This window comes from Takifugu flavidus, chromosome 16 (assembly GCF_003711565.1).
Source record: "Takifugu flavidus isolate HTHZ2018 chromosome 16, ASM371156v2, whole genome shotgun sequence".
In the NCBI taxonomy this organism is placed as follows: domain Eukaryota; kingdom Metazoa; phylum Chordata; class Actinopteri; order Tetraodontiformes; family Tetraodontidae; genus Takifugu; species Takifugu flavidus.
The window spans coordinates 11,322,102-11,337,551 of record NC_079535.1 but is presented as its reverse complement, the minus strand read 5'-3'; the positions used below and the strand labels follow the sequence as shown (position 1 = coordinate 11,337,551).

The 15,450-nt window shown below is 43.7% G+C and overlaps 1 protein-coding gene across 13 annotated transcripts in view; it reads right to left on the bottom strand.

Moving 5' to 3' along the window:
* ralgapa1 (Ral GTPase activating protein catalytic subunit alpha 1) overlaps nucleotides 1–15,450 on the bottom strand; it is a 45,567-nt gene that overhangs the window by 29,035 nt on the left and 1,082 nt on the right. For 7 of the 13 annotated variants that reach the window (XR_008946609.1, XR_008946610.1, XM_057011638.1 and 4 more), the window contains 26 exons: nucleotides 14,583–14,693; nucleotides 14,456–14,505; nucleotides 13,387–13,444; nucleotides 13,036–13,079; nucleotides 12,264–12,441; nucleotides 11,956–12,071; nucleotides 11,464–11,602; nucleotides 11,168–11,376; nucleotides 10,620–10,943; nucleotides 10,257–10,436; nucleotides 9,804–9,875; nucleotides 9,531–9,679; nucleotides 9,308–9,431; nucleotides 9,007–9,153; nucleotides 8,794–8,884; nucleotides 8,466–8,627; nucleotides 7,196–7,348; nucleotides 4,595–6,379; nucleotides 1,897–2,021; nucleotides 1,585–1,819; nucleotides 1,302–1,499; nucleotides 1,040–1,210; nucleotides 771–964; nucleotides 585–683; nucleotides 316–471; nucleotides 16–144 (listed from right to left, as the gene is read on the bottom strand). Coding sequence is in view for 11 of the 13 variants with exons in the window: in XM_057011638.1 (XP_056867618.1) it covers nucleotides 16–144; nucleotides 316–471; nucleotides 585–683; nucleotides 771–964; nucleotides 1,040–1,210; nucleotides 1,302–1,499; nucleotides 1,585–1,819; nucleotides 1,897–2,021; nucleotides 4,595–6,379; nucleotides 7,196–7,348; nucleotides 8,466–8,627; nucleotides 8,794–8,884; nucleotides 9,007–9,153; nucleotides 9,308–9,431; nucleotides 9,531–9,679; nucleotides 9,804–9,875; nucleotides 10,257–10,436; nucleotides 10,620–10,943; nucleotides 11,168–11,376; nucleotides 11,464–11,602; nucleotides 11,956–12,071; nucleotides 12,264–12,441; nucleotides 13,036–13,079; nucleotides 13,387–13,444; nucleotides 14,456–14,505; nucleotides 14,583–14,693 (5,399 nt within the window). In the remaining 2 variants the exon portion in view is untranslated. The remainder of the gene's footprint in view (nucleotides 1–15; nucleotides 145–315; nucleotides 472–584; nucleotides 684–770; nucleotides 965–1,039; nucleotides 1,211–1,301; nucleotides 1,500–1,584; nucleotides 1,820–1,896; nucleotides 2,022–4,594; nucleotides 6,380–7,195; nucleotides 7,349–8,465; nucleotides 8,628–8,793; nucleotides 8,885–9,006; nucleotides 9,154–9,307; nucleotides 9,432–9,530; nucleotides 9,680–9,803; nucleotides 9,876–10,256; nucleotides 10,437–10,619; nucleotides 10,944–11,167; nucleotides 11,377–11,463; nucleotides 11,603–11,955; nucleotides 12,072–12,263; nucleotides 12,442–13,035; nucleotides 13,080–13,386; nucleotides 13,445–14,455; nucleotides 14,506–14,582; nucleotides 14,694–15,450) is intronic. The other 6 variants (XM_057011644.1, XM_057011646.1, XM_057011648.1 and 3 more) reach the window with 4 other exon arrangements.

Below are 15,450 nucleotides of genomic sequence, written 5' to 3'. Positions count from 1 at the left end.
GTGAATCTGTCCTACATTGAGTGACGAGCAGGCGTTAACTTTTGACGCTGCGATGATGAAGTCCAGGATTAACATGGTGGCTCCAGGTAGGCCGATACTGAAGAACTTTGGGCTGCAGTGCTTTATGATGGTGTTAACGATGTCCTACACACACCAAAGCAGATTCATTTTTTTAATATTAACTTGCGATTTATTCACTTCAAATGAAAGGTAGCATTTACTGGAGGTGCACTGGTTTTATTTGGACGTATTAACAAATTACTGCTATTTAACCTTCACACACATACATGATGCAAACCAAAACGTAACCAAAACCTGATCTTGGTGGAGCAGCCCCTGGTGCATGATGTTGTAAAAATGTGTGAGGAAATCTGTGTTTGGGGAGACGTCTTGCCGCCTCTTCATGATCCTGCAGATCAGCTTGTAGGCATGAAGTTTACCCTGCTTATAACGCTCTGGCAGCATGGTGGCCTGCAAACAATAACACACAGGTTAAATGATCAATGGGAAGAAACAGAAATTAAAAGAAACAGAGATATTTTCATATCACTGAAACCTAAGAAATCCCCTTAACTCGCACCTACCTTAAAGAGCCAGGGTGTGAGAATTCTCAGGGGTGGGATCAGACCAGGGGGAGGGGGAGATGACTGATTGTCAAGAGAAATCCCCAAATTGTCTCTTATCTGTTTGTTTGTTTTTTTTAAAAAAAAGCATTTTATCACAAAAGCAGTCTGTAAACCAGGCAATGCTTTCTCACCCACAGTACATACCTTGGCCAGGTTTTGCCACAGTTCACACAGATAGTCAAAGACCTGGGCATGAATCTCTGGGTCTTTGATGCAATTGACGTCCCCCAAGATGCCGAGCATCCGCCGCCACATCACCGTGGCAACATCTGCATGCCATCCAGTTAAAGACCCGCCTGCCATCACACTGCAGTCCTCGCTGGGAAACTCACTTGTTTCTACAATCAGTCAGTTAACAAATCCTTATCATAAGTCCTTATCAGAAACAACTGGAGTGGATGAATGAGGATTACCCAGGTCATCCGGAGTCTGCAGGACCGAGTTGTGGAGTTTCTGGTCCAGCTGGAGGTGTGTGTGCGAGTGGGAATGTGTGTGATTTGCGTGCTCCGCTATCAGCGTGGCAGGGGAGGGCGTCTGAGAGCGAGAGCACCCAAGGGAATGCATTGGAGATGCACTCTCAGAACCTGGAAAAACATATTGAAAACAAAATGTATGTTATACATAGAAATACAAACAACGGCTGAAACAACTACGTGGCTACATTATGTGTGTTACCAGTAACGGTGACAGTGTGGCTGAGACTACTGGTCTCAGAATCGAGGTGGAGTGTTGTCAAACTGGCAACTTCATGCTCTTCACAGGCAACGCTCCCCCCCAGGCTATCCTGGTCCAACGAACTGCCTCGACCTCCTCCCCCTCCCCCTCCTCCAGATGCAGCTCCTGCTCCACATGCTTCTGAACTGAAGGTAAAATCTATAACACAATAAACATACACTTAAGAGATAAAACTCAGATAAAAATAGATATGAAGCTATGAAGCTTGGCTATTATTCCTTACTGTCAAACTTGCAGGTAGAGTACTGAAAGGCATTAAAGGAGTCTGACTGGCTGTCGGAGCTGATGACATCAGAGCCACTGGCACTGGCAGGTGAAGTCCATTCAGAGGGAATCCCTGGATCATCAATAGGGTGAAGATTATCGGAGGGTCGCGATCCGGGACTCTGACCTGCCTCGAGGAGCTCTGGCAGATCCTTGGGGACTTCCAGGCTTCCCGGGCTGCTGCCACGACGGCCCTGTTAGTCAACAGGAAACCTCTACGTTTGCAACGCAGAAAGCAGAGATGGTGGGGTTCAGAATGTGCACTACTCACTGATGTTCCTTTGGCCTTCAGCCTCTCCTGAATAAACTCATCCATGAGGTCAGAGAAATTTGGATTGGTGCTTCCTACGTCAGTGGAGACTGGGCGAGCTTTCTGGACCACCTCCTCTTTGTTGACTAGTGGCAGAAGAAAGAACATCAGTCAAAAATGCATCCACATTCGCACAAAGAAAATTATGAAACAATGTACTGTATATATGTCTGACAGGTACACAAAGGGAAACAAATATACATGACAAAGACATACCTACACCACAGAAACATGGAGATGAAAGAAAATCAAACAAATCTTAAGCTGTTGGCGAGATTCGGTGTGACCTGCCGATCAGACGCATTTAAGTGTTCCGATTCTATACTCAGAAACTGTCTTTTAGGATGGATTGTTTTAAATCTAACGCTTCCTTTTTTACCCCTGCTACCAAGCCAAAACCCTTTTGAGTCGAGAGCCTCCTGATGTGTATGCACTGTAGTCTCTAAAATGAGCGAAAGGCAAGTTGTTAAAACAAGCAATAACACCGCAGGCAAACCCACTAGAAAAGCAAAGCGGGATTTAAATCATTGCATGCATGAAGCCAGTCAGAATACCATCATGTTAGGGCAAGACAAGCAACATATGAGATGTCTATATTAGTAGTTGTGTTACTCAGCTTGGTAGCAATGACAGCGGTTTGAGAGTTTACAAGCTCTAAGAGCAGAAAACATTAATCCACAATGAATCAGATGAGTGAATAGGCTGCCCCTAGTATTAATAAATTACTGTTCCATCAGCTGACAGAGCCTGGTTCTATCTAGAACCAAAACATGGAACAGAGGTCAATAATCAGCAAAAAGGCTTTCTCTGCTGCCATCTAGCGGAAGGAAGCTTTATCCCGTTGCACAGATGTCCGTTTCCCTGCTGTGCCACATCAGATGCGATATTAGGTCACTCGTGATGTGAAGCCATCTGTCCCAGATGTGCAACAGAGATGAAACTTTCAAATGGGAGGTTATCATCCAATTAACACAATCAGGGACCAGGTACTGCTTCTGAATATTAGGCATGAAAACAGCAGACACCATGTGGACTATACAATTCTGGTCGTTGTTTGCCTCGATAACACTAACAGCCCGTATATAAATCTTCTTTTAAATGCCACTTTCTCTGAATAGCAATCTTATATTCATTATATTCTTTTTCCATCTATTACAGACCTATTGCAAATCTGGGATGGGTCCATTCAGGGTGACAAACTGACCCCAAATAAAGTTAAGATTCATTAAATTCTAGATTTTGCCTTGCATGCAAAACGGAGAAAAGCTTCTGATGTGATTTAACTTTTCATTTAAATTTTTTCCCAAGACCCTGCCAGTCTACCAGCAGTGGATAGATCCGTAGGAAAACACATTTTTACCGATACGATTTGATGTGTGGTTAAGCACCAACTGTGTTCATAGAACCAGGATAATCCGCAATCACATCAGCAGTTGTAAGATGTTGCGACTCGAAGCACAAGCAAACAACCAGACAGTTTCAGGAGTTTTTAACCAGTTTAAACTATAAAAGTTATTCTGACATCTACTTAGTTCAACTTGGCCATATTTACACATGTGGAATCTAATTGAACACTGTAAGTGCAAACAGTAAGAATGGGTAACAGCCATCGGGCTAAAGTGTGGCAAGAAAAGCGCCTGAGTTGACAGGAAGAGATTATGATTGCACGACAGTACTTTCACATCAAGATTATTCACACTGGTGAATCCCAGATGTAACCAGGGCTTTTACTCTGTTCCTCTGAGAATAACAATGAACAGTAAAAGGGCTGCTGTCGTGATGATTCAAAATGAGGACTCACAATAATCCTGCCTGATGTCATGTCTTGGCAGTGTGAAGGCATATTACCATTCAACACTGCCAAATGTACATATTTTATCTTATTCTTACAATTTTTTTGACTACAGCACTTGAATCAAATTATTTCTTGGATTCAGACAGGCCAAATTACACCTCGCCGAGCAGGTGAGTTCTCACATGAGCTCTAATACCGATCATATAATGAACTACAGTACTGTGATTTTACAAAAATGGCTTGCTTTACTAAAATACTCACCATTGATTTCCCTCTATAATCTAAACGTTCACGTCTGTACTCGCATAAATCAAAATATGCAAAAAACCTTGACACAAAAACAAGAGTTACTGAGAGGTATCGACTCTCTCACGCCGTTAAGACTTTTTCTTTCTACGGGGCAGGCAGAAGTTTCTTCTGAAGATGGTCCTGTTTCCAGGGGGAAGGCGAAGGAAACACGATGAGGCCGCATGCAATATCAGAGAGAGGGAGGAGAGGGAGTGGAGAAGGAGGAGGTTAAAATCCCAAAGGCCTTCAGAGAAGAAAACAGGGATAGTAGGGAGAGGACGTCCAAGGTATAGGAGCAGTTGGGAAGCTATGAGGAGCCTTGACAAAAACCAGGTTCGGGGGGGTGGGGGTGGGTATGTTCAAGTGGAAACACATCAAAAGGGAGGTTGGATTTCAGTCCAGCAGCAAGATGATGAGTATCAGCCAAATAATAACATTCCATAACAAACCGGTTAAAACAGCCGAAAAGAAAGAGGCAGTTGTTGATGTTGGTCTGGTGGTGTGTTTTTTGTCTCTCCAAGCTGTTTCTGTATCTGTTGTGTCCTTTGTGAGCACTCTAGTTACTCCGATCCTCACCTGCTGCAGTCGTCTTTCGTCCAAAGTAGCCCAAGACGTGGGAGTAGAGGTCTCTTAGGGAAGCGTCAGCCATGGTGGCGCGGCCCTGTCTCTGTGGCGATGAGCCTTGTGAGGACCCCTGACCTCGTGGCCGGGGCTTAGACGACAGCGCGTGAACCACAGTCTTATAGACGCCACCGAGGAGTGCCCCCTGGTGGTGTCTCGAGGCCGAGCTGCGGGGCTCCTGAGAGCGGGATCGTGAGGCTCGAGATCGCAACGCCGAACGTCCCAGTCGGCCTCGCACCCCTGATACTGGCCCTCCAGAGAAAACCGAGCTGCTTGATGACACATCTGTGTGGCTTTCAGGGCCCAAACTGGATCCAAGGTGCTGCCTGTCCTTATCCACTCCAGGCCTGTTTTCTACGCCTCCAGGCATCGCAGCATTTCCCACCCCGCTGTTATCTGAAGGGGCCCCGCCTGCTGACTTCTCTTGTGCGCCTCCTCTATGACTAATCCCAGCTATAGAACCAAACTTACCTGTGCTCCCCACTCCCATTTTTGCCCCTGACCCTGTCCCGGCTCCAGCTCTCTCCCCAGCGGAGTGGCTGTGCGTGTGGAAGTGACTGAGGCGTCGCAGCCTGGCTTTCCAGTGGGCCTCTTTACTATCGAGGGGGTTGTGGAACTGGACCGATTCGGTGGAGGGTCGGAAGCTGACGTGAACACCGCCGGGATGGTGCCGTTTACTGGTATTAAGAGAGGATTTGTACTTGTCTGTGTCCAAATTTTGAAGAGTTTGATTTGACTCAGCGATAGAATCTACTGTATTGGCACCTTGCCTTTTGCTGGCCTCTTGCTCATGTTTCTCTCCTATCTCTCTCCACACATCACATTTCCCTTCCCCTCCCGCCGTCATCCCTGTATTGCCCCCCTTTTTCTCCCCAGTATGTCTTTCTAAGGTGGACCTCCCACCAGGTGATGGCCAATGGCACTGCAATTCCAGACACTCATAGATGCTCCGCTGCTGTCCCTCATTCTCCTCTGTTGAATCCACACTGCTATGCCTTGCAGACTTACTTACCTGTCTTTCATCTGTCACCACCTGTCTTGCCTCAACTGCCTCTTCGGTGCATTCTAGTGGCGTTCTAACTGCACCCGCTTGTGCAGATGCAGCCGTATTTAAGCTCTGACCTGAACATTCCTTCTCTCCTGCCTCCTCCTTCCACTCACCACCTTTCTGAGTAAAGTAGTCCCTTATAGAGGAGAATAAATCGTCCTCCTCAGCACCAGGCCCCATTTCACACTCGTCTAATTCAATTTCTTTTTCAGAGGAACAGTTGAAGGCAGAATCCCACTCGCTTACCCAATCCGAACCTTTGTTTTGAGAGTCAACTTGGTGCCAGAACTGGTCATAAATACTACCATCATCTCGTGCCTCTGAGGAGGACACAACACCATTACAGAAGGTATGAGGGGTGGGAGAGGGTGAGGAAGGGGTGCGTGGGTAAGGCTGGGCTGCGTGAATGTTGGCTGTGAGTAAGGAGGAAACTGTGGGGTGTTGACAGTGAGTTGGGACAGAAGCGCGATCTCTCTGGGGGTCTTCACCTTTGACCCGCTCAGCAATGAAGGGCTCCATGATGTCAGACGCACTGCTGCTTCTTGGGAGGGATGATGGAGCTGAGGCCTCCAGGTCACACACCCCTCCCTGGAACACCTCAGTACAGGAAGTAGGAGGGACCTCGTCGCTCTGGGAAGAGTGGCGCATCCGAGAAGTGCGTGACGCGAGTGTGATTGGCGGGTCCTCGAGGTCTGGTAACCGAAACGATGGAGAGGGACAAGAATTACAGGAGGTTAGCAGGAAAAACATACATGAACAAAACACTGAGATTACTGTCGAGGTGAAGCTGCACAGCAGAAGACCAATTTACACTGAAGAAGCCGAGGGAGAACGAATGCGTGCGTGACTGAGCAATATTTAATTTCTTTAGGTAGAATATAATGCAAACCACAAGTGATTTGTAGTTTCTTAACATTACACAGATGAGACCTTGCTCAGATTTTTCTTTTCTTTTTTTTAAAACATAGACTTTCATAACAAGGTAAACTTCCTTTACCTCATTGGCTCAAGCACAAAATAAGAACAAATAACAGTGACCAGGTTAAACTGTGCATCACAAATTTCATTTGAGCAGAGAATATGATTAAGTTAAACTATCTGTAGAAAGGACAAAAAATAAGTTTAATCATAGTTGTTGATTTTAAACTTGGTTTCAGGACAAATCACATCAGCCATAGAGAACAGTTTCCAATGTTAATGAGGAACTGTTAATGAGCAACCAGGCAGCAAGCCAACAGGAAACAGTTCTTACAAGCATGATCAATTATAAAGCTGTAATAAGATTTAAATGCTGACTAACTAGCAGAGCAATTTTCTCAAATCAATCTTGATTTAGATTAACATAACTGGCAATGTAGGAAAAAAATTACTTCTGAATAAATTCTGTATTCTAAATAACAACAAACAAAAAGGTTATTGTCAGAAGAGCAGAAGGAAGGAAAAACATTTCAGTCTAAGGGAGATGCAAGCCTACGGAAAGGCAGACAGGGAGTACAAAGAGCATGTACCTGCCAGTTGGTCAACAAGGGGGGGTAGTAAAGGGTGGTGGTGGTGGTGGTGAAGGAGGACAGGAAGAGGCGGAGCCAGAGCAGGAGCACTCTTAGCACTGCGGATAGATGCTGAGGACAGCAAAGAGTCCCCTGTAGAACAGCTACGCAAAGCTGAGGACGTGGGAAGAACAGATAGAGAAATAAAACGAGTAAGGTGGGGAGAGTGAGACAGAAAATTAAGGAGGAGGGGAATGAAATGAAGAAAAGGGCATATATAGACGGAGTGACAGGTAAGGTGAAGTAGTGACGAGATCGCTGGTGGATAAAATGCAATTTTTAAAAAAAGCAAAAACTTTACAGTCGAGTCTGAAAAGAACGCAAACTTTAAGCTGCAGTGCGGACTCCAGCTCCCCCTGCTGGCATTGATATGAAAACACAACCACTCGCAGCTCTGACTGGGCAAAAGGCTCAAACATCTCAATCATTCCTAGACAACATGCCGCTAACAATAAATCAGCACTTGTAACGACCTCCAACAGCGTTTATTACTTGGAGTTTAATCCAACGACTGATTCGGTCATCATTGTATTAGCTGGTCGTCAGCAACAAACATTGTATTCATCAAAATATCCCCTTCCACGTTTTCAAATGAAGAGGTGTAAATTTAAGGTCAGCAAAATATCTAGTGGTAAAAATGTGAACTTTTTTATGCAGTAAAAGCAAAGCGATGGATCATCAGCAGGGGAAAGGACACGCTTGAAGTGAAAGAAAGAATTTGAGAAAGTGAAGCGGTTAGCTCTGGAGAAGAGAGTAAGGTGTAGTTTGCATAAATTTCCTCATTAGACCACAATATAAACCCTATCAGAAAACACGTTTTATACCGTAGGTGATAAAACAAAATATAAAATAGAGGCTGACTCAAACCAAAATACTAATTTCTTGGGTGAACAGACTGACCTCACAATGGATTAATGATCCAATAAAGTTAGAAACTTTTGTATCAGCTCCTTTATTTTACCTATACAGATCAGTATTCTTAAACAGAACCCACAGCAGCCAATAAAAGCCAATTAAAGGAAGCATCACTTCATTTCAGAATATTTTCTCATGTGCCCTGTTGGCTTATTCCACATAACACACGAGCCAAATAAAACAGAAGAAAAAAGGAAGAGAAAGCTCTGGAAATGACAGACAACACTGCCTTTGTTCTGGGCAGGAAGTGATAAACTCTAAAGGTTTCGGGCCTTTAAACTTGTTATTCTCACAGACACACCGGACTAATACTGACCAACGGTCTTCTGGCGGACGATACTCCTGGCTTTTTCAATGCCCGGGGATCCAGCCGTGGTGGCACTGCGCTGCCTCATGGCTGCCTGACCCGGTTGATCTCTGCTCCAGCCTTTAGAGAAGGATCGGTCCACAATCTGTCTCTGGCCCTCTGAACCGATCCCTATGTCAAACAGGTGAAAGGAAGTTCGAACATTAAAATATACACCAAAAAAAATAAATAAATCAGCGCATCAGACGTGAAACTGATGACATTGTGCAAGAAAACTGAAAAAAGGTCTCAAATTTGCAGTCGGTGCATTTTAATGTACGTTTTGTGAAAGACCGACCTTTTCCCTTGTGTTTCTTCTGCTTTTGCTCGCTCAGTTTGTCCAGTGGCAGCTCGTTTAGATCGACACTGTACAAGTTTCTGGCCAACACCTAACACGACCGTCGGCAAATACACTGAATTAATCCTTCTCTCATAGCAAGATTATTACTTAGAATCCATCTGTACTGAGCTCAGAAGCAAAAGAACACAATAATCAGAAGGATTTAAATACCTTGGTGAGGGTCTCCATGGTGAGTGACCACTCTGTGACCAGTTCTTCCCAGCAGGTAAGAGAGGACAGCACAGAAAGGAGGTCATCCCACAGCTCTCTGCTGATGTAGACATTAAGGTTTCCCTTAATCCAGGCTACAATAAGTGTCTGTAAAAAAAACAGAATATTTATTGATGGACGTGACAGGTGACTGACATCTTACCATCTATTCATTATTTCTACTCTGGACAAACACAGGACAACATTTTCAAGGGATGAAACTGGAAAACTCCCCAGCCTGCAGCGTCATGCCCACACGCACCTGAAAGACAGGTCCAGCCAATCTGCCTGACAAAGTGTTGCTCTTTTTGCCATGAGGCATAATAGATGGAGGCCTTTTCATCACAGACTCTGTCACCCTGAGCAGAACCAGCAAGATTTGCTCCCTATAAACAAATAAATTAAGAAGGGCAAGTTAACAAACAAACAAAGTAACAAATGTAATTTACTGTGTGTCTTGCGCCTGTACGGGATCTTATTTGTACCATGTTTTCTGGTCCATAGTCTCATGCATGACAAGACTCCGGTAGATGTTGAGAACCCTCTTGCACATGTCTACATGCTCTTCCAAAAGGATCTTGATATCATTGGCGGGTTCCAGTAGGAAAACATTTGAGGAGTGGGTGATGAACACCTAAAAAGCAGGAGGGATGTCAAGGATCTCCACATTTATCTTTAAAACATTCACGTCAAGACTATTTAACAGCAACAAGACACATAGGCAGAATTCTTAGATTTTAGTGATGCGAGGTTTATACCTGTAGTGTTGTCTGAACCCCAGCATGAACGCTGTATTCCAATAACTCACTCTCAATCGCCTTATTGATTCCCTAAGAAAAAATTACAAACCCAACAGACATTGTAGGTCAAAAACACATGTTTCCATTTGGCAACTCAGAAAAACAATGAGGAAGAAGAAAACATATTTGTGAAACAATGAAACAGGCTCGAAAATCCCAGGTCAGATTATGTCTCACGGTGATGTTGTTCCTAAGTAAAGTGTGAAGAGCTGCTGCAAATGAGTAGCTTTTTAATTAGAATAACTAACTAAGCTGCCATCAGGAATCGCACACTTCTCTGAGACCGGTGGCCAAAATGTCCATTAATGGCTAAACTTTCCAGTTTACCTATTAACATTTTAGCTTGGTCACAGGACATTCATTTATTTGAACCTTTTCAAAGTATGAAGGATTATTTAAGAAGGTTCCCACCTCATCTTCCTTGTCTCCAAGTTGAGAGCCTGAATCGAGACTACCTTCTGGGGCTATGGGATAGGGGCCCTCCTCTGGCTCCTTCATAAATACTGGCCTGTCCTCCATGGAGATCCACTCCTGGTAAACACGCACCACCTTCCGCATTGCTGCAGCTTCACACATTGGTAGAAGGAATGCCTACATTGAAAGAGGCACAAATATTAAGAGTTGCTATTCCACAACCTCCTTTTCTCACTACGGAGCAGTAACCTACGTAAGCGTTACGCTCAAATACGTAAAGAAAAAGGAATCATAATTACATTTAGGAATATCACATTTTTTTGCCTAAACTCTTACAGAACACATATTTCTTCTCCTTACCTGTCTAAAGATCTCAGTGATGAAGTTGACATTGGTTCGGGAGCTGGTCAGGACTCTTCTCACCACCTCCATGTCCGTGAGCTGCTCTTCATCCATGGAGCAGAGAGACGAAGAGCTCGGCTCCCTCTCCGTCAATGTGGATGTGTTGGAGTGACTTTGTTCCGGCTCATTCCCAGTCACAGCGCTCCCAGATAACCCAATACTCCCGCCACCAGATCCAGATGAGCATCCGCTGCCTTCCAAGTGGCTCTCCGACCGAATCCCTCCTCCACCACTGTCATCAGAGCTGCCTACAGAGCGAGCCGCGAGTCCAGCCGCCGCTCGCTGGAGATAAAATTCCAGATCATAGAATAAGGCAAGAATCCTTGTCACATGCTTCATATTTTGAAATGTCTGTTTCGACTAAAGCGGTCTCTTTTATGCTATTTAAACATGGTTTTGACAGGGAAAAGAAAAGAAAGTGCATGATACTACCACAAATCAACAACAATTATTGAATTAATTAGTAAAGAGTTCATCTGAGAAGCGAAAAAAAGTGTTGTTGTCACCTGTATGTTCTTAGGAACATTCTCTCCCTCAGTTCCTGGTATGTGTGTTTGAGTGTTGGGCCTTGGCTCCAGCCAGAAAGAGACTAACCAGCGAATGAAGATGACTCGAGCCTGAAGGAAACTCTCCTTGGTGCAGTACAGTAATTCACTGCCATCCTGCTCCCTGCGCACCACACTGTAGTAGGGCTTCGGACGCATAGGGGGCACGTCTACGAGAGCAAGGAAAATCGTCAGGGTTTTTTTCTAATGAACCGTTAGATTGACAATTTTTTAGAAAACTGAAGCCTGCAACTGACCGAGAATCGGATTGTAGAGGCTCGTTTCCGTGGCAAAGTTGGGGAAGATGTGGGGAAGATAGAACTTCCTAAAGTGACCAAAGAGGAAGCTGAAGCCACGTTCATGGTTGTCTTTACAACGCCACTCGAGAGATTTGGCCTGGTGAGCGCAACGATGCGAACACACACAACACAAAGAAGCTTTTGTTATACAGTGTTGCATGTACATAAATGGTCTCAAGCAGAGAAGAGCACCATTGTTTACAGGAAGAACACTATTACTGCGTGAGTGAAAGCAATGTGAGCAGGAAACAGTGTCTGGATTTATGAAATGGTGTTAAGAGATGCGAGTAAGGACGTTAGTGACACCAAGAAGTGCACTTCCCAGCCAACTTCTGTTTACATTCACACTTTAATATTAACCCATTTCCCATCTTAAACATCAATTACATGTATAACGCGAAAGTGTGATTTTGTAGTGTTAGATGTGTTAGTAGAAAATGATGTTAATACCTGGTTTACCATGTATTTGAGAAGAGCCTCTAAAAAAAAAGCTGTGAGGTCTTCCTGGTTCTTGTCACCTGACTGGGGAGGAACCAATGGAGTGATTTCTTCTGGAGTTACCTGGGCTGGAGGAGGGAAAACAAGCTGATGTATTGCTTAAATAGAAAATTAATAAATGAACATGTTACCATTCCACACGCTGTGAAATGTTTATCGGGGTACAAACTGTATCAAGGATAGATGAGCTGATAAATGTTTAAGCAATATGTCAAAGTTAGACCACTATGTTCTGTATGTGTGTGTGTTTTTTTACTAACTCTCTGTTAAACTGAGTGGTGGGTTGATCAGAGTGTCCAGGGTGCGTGGGGTCCCATCGGAGAGGGGAGCCGGAAAACCGGGAATCAAACAAGCGAACATGCAGAGCTGCTCCCGCTCTGCATTACTCTGCAACGCTTGCATCCAAAGCAAGAACAGGCGGACGCCCTCACGGCGGATCTAGAGTGTGGAGCGGAGCGGAAGAAAGGGAAACAAAAAACACAAACCACAATGGTTAAATCCTCTGTTACCACAATTAGAAAAGAAGTTTCACCCAAACTTGTTTTTATGAATAACTATCGTCAATCTCCTTTGATAGAGTTCACTGCAATCGATGGAAAACGTCAAAAACATTGTTGACAACAACAAAGAGGGAAAGATAAATGAACCCGCAAAATTGTTTTACAGCTGTTTCATTCAATAGTTCCGCGGAATTCCTGACAGAAATTAAACAAGTGCACAAAACATTGTTTAATATTGACAAAATGTTAATGTTAATGTCAATGTGAATGGCACCCCAAACCCCAAAAAGGACATTTTGTTCCAAGGTATCCTCTTATGAACCCTGATGTCATTCAAAATTTTAGGCAGATATAATTGCCAAAGATGTCTGTCTCATCTACCTACCGAACATGCTAAAGGCAAATTCCGGAAAGGTGGAAAATCATGGGGAATTGTCAAAGATTACAAGTGAAAAGGTTGTGACTTGATCAATGTCGGAATCCCTTTTTGAAGCACATTTATGTGGATGTCAAATCAAGAAATCAAAAGTACCTTCAAAGAGTTCCCAGTGTGCAACAGCTTCTTCAGAATCAGCCCTGAGAGAAAGCATCACTTTAGGAACATCAATTCATCAATAAATAGACAAATATTCAGTAAAATAAGTCATCACTGAGAATCAGCCTGGGTAGCCAGGCACTATTGTAAAGTTTCCACTGGGCCACTGTTATCTTCACAAAAACACGATGGCCGTTTCTCTCCAAAAATAGATGAAAATAATCTCTCATCTCTGCAGCTGCATTGCACCAAACTGGTTCCACCTGACCCAACCACAGACCTTCTGCTGAGATTATCGGATCCCTGGTAAACGGTGTGAAGAAAGCATTTTAATTTTTTTTTTTGTACCTATGCTGTGGTACTGCCATCGGCTCTGGATTCGCTCTGGCAGGAGCTGAAGAATTTTCTGGGAAAAATAGAAAAGAAGATTCAGACAACAAGAAAAATACATTTTTAGTCCAGTAACAGCTTGTATTAGACCTTAAAATGAAAAGAGTTATGATTCTTTTCAGATTCAGACCCAAAAAGTAGTTTAGAATGGTCTAAATTATCTGTAAGAGCTGCTGCTGCTGCCAGAATTCAGATCACCTTTTGTGGATTAACTCATTTAATCAGAGTACGTAGCAAAATACAACAATCGCATCAATAATAGTCACTAGATAAGTCAAAATCACTTGTCGCTGAATCACACTTCATGAATTTCACTTTGATTCTAACCCCGACTATAGTTAGGAAACTTGATTTCAAGTTTAAAAAGCAGCAATGCAATTTAAAGTGCTCACTGGACGCTCCTCCAGAAGACTGTTAGGTTCAGACTGTTCATATACTTATTATCACTCCGGTGCAGAACCCTGTGACCCACTTTAGCTGAGGTTCTATCACCTGGGGATAGCAGGGGACAACCTGAACATCCCGTGACACTCCATCCCTCATTTCCTTATATGTTCCTTTTGTATATATCATGCTTTGTTTTATCCTGTGACGCTTACGCTTATTGTAATCTTACATGTCCGTGTGCTGCTATAAAAATAAACCTCGCCAGGGCCCACACTTGTGGCCCACACTGCAGACGTGTGGTTGCCCTTGCAGCAAGTAAACTGAAGCTTCCGTCTCATTCCTCTGATGGCAACAGCACGGGAAGAAAACTGGTCACTTTCTCCCCCAGAAGACAAATAAAGAGCACACACTATAGCTCAGCACTCTTATCTTGGCGGCACTAAGCACCATCGTCTACAGCTGAATGCCAGTGGTTTATGTCTGGGTCACGGTGGCACTGACCACTACCATGTACGGTTGTGTAGCGTGCACGGAATCACACCACTCACAGTCTAGGAACACTCTCTAGCTCAGCTTCAGGGGGATTTTTATTAATTATGTCACTGTGCAACATCTTTTAAAGGGCTGAATATGTTATTACCTCAAAAATGTAAAGGATGGAGTCCAGCTCCTCCCTCTGAGATTTATGACCTGGAACACCAAGAGAATGTCACAAACGTCCTCACCACAACTGCTTGATGTTTGGCACCGGCCGTGACTGGATGTACCTTTTTGCTTGAGGCTGACCTCGATCGTGACAAAGTTCTCAAAGAAGACGTAGTAGATGTGAGAGTAGTTGAGGTCAAAGAATTGTTTCAGCTCCGAGGACTCGGCATTTTCTGGAAAAGGGAGGAGGAAAATCAAAGTTGCCGATCCACTTTAACTACAGTCAACTGCCGTGACATCCCAAAATAGAAAGAGTCATCAAACAAAACTAACAATAGTATGAGACACATGTAAATGTGTGACACTTTCATCCATCTGCAGTGGACAGGTGTGTGTCAGCGGGGTACAGTCTGGGTGTGTTTTTCTGTGTATAAATGTGTGTGTTTTATCTCTCCATCTGTGTGTCTCCTTATAACAATGTCAAGCTTTAGTCCAGAACACATTAATGGAAACTTCCTGTCATTTACGGCACTTTATCCAAGAGACAAGGAGCCAAGAAGGATAATTTGAGTATTTTCCCCTGCAAATGTGGGGGAACACATCATATTTCGAGGCTGAAGAGACTTCGGGTGCATGTTTTGTTTGTTCATTAGCAGGTTTAGCAGCAGGCTCAATAGATTATCCTAACATCATATCTAAATCATGTTATTCTTATCCTTATCCTTAACATCTGAATTGCTATATTAAAATCATCAAAGCATTTATTGAAGGATGTCCACGCTCCGTGCAAGTTGCGTTTGTGCTTCGTTTTTCTAATTTTGCATATAAAGTGCATTATTCCATGTGGTTATTTAATAAGATAAGATAATGAAATTACATCTCTTAACTGCCCTTCCGAAATAGAGTTCCAAATTAGTGTTTAGCTGTTCAACTCTCAGCTTTCCTTCTGAAACAATGCAACTATCAATGTGTTTATGTCTCTCTACGACT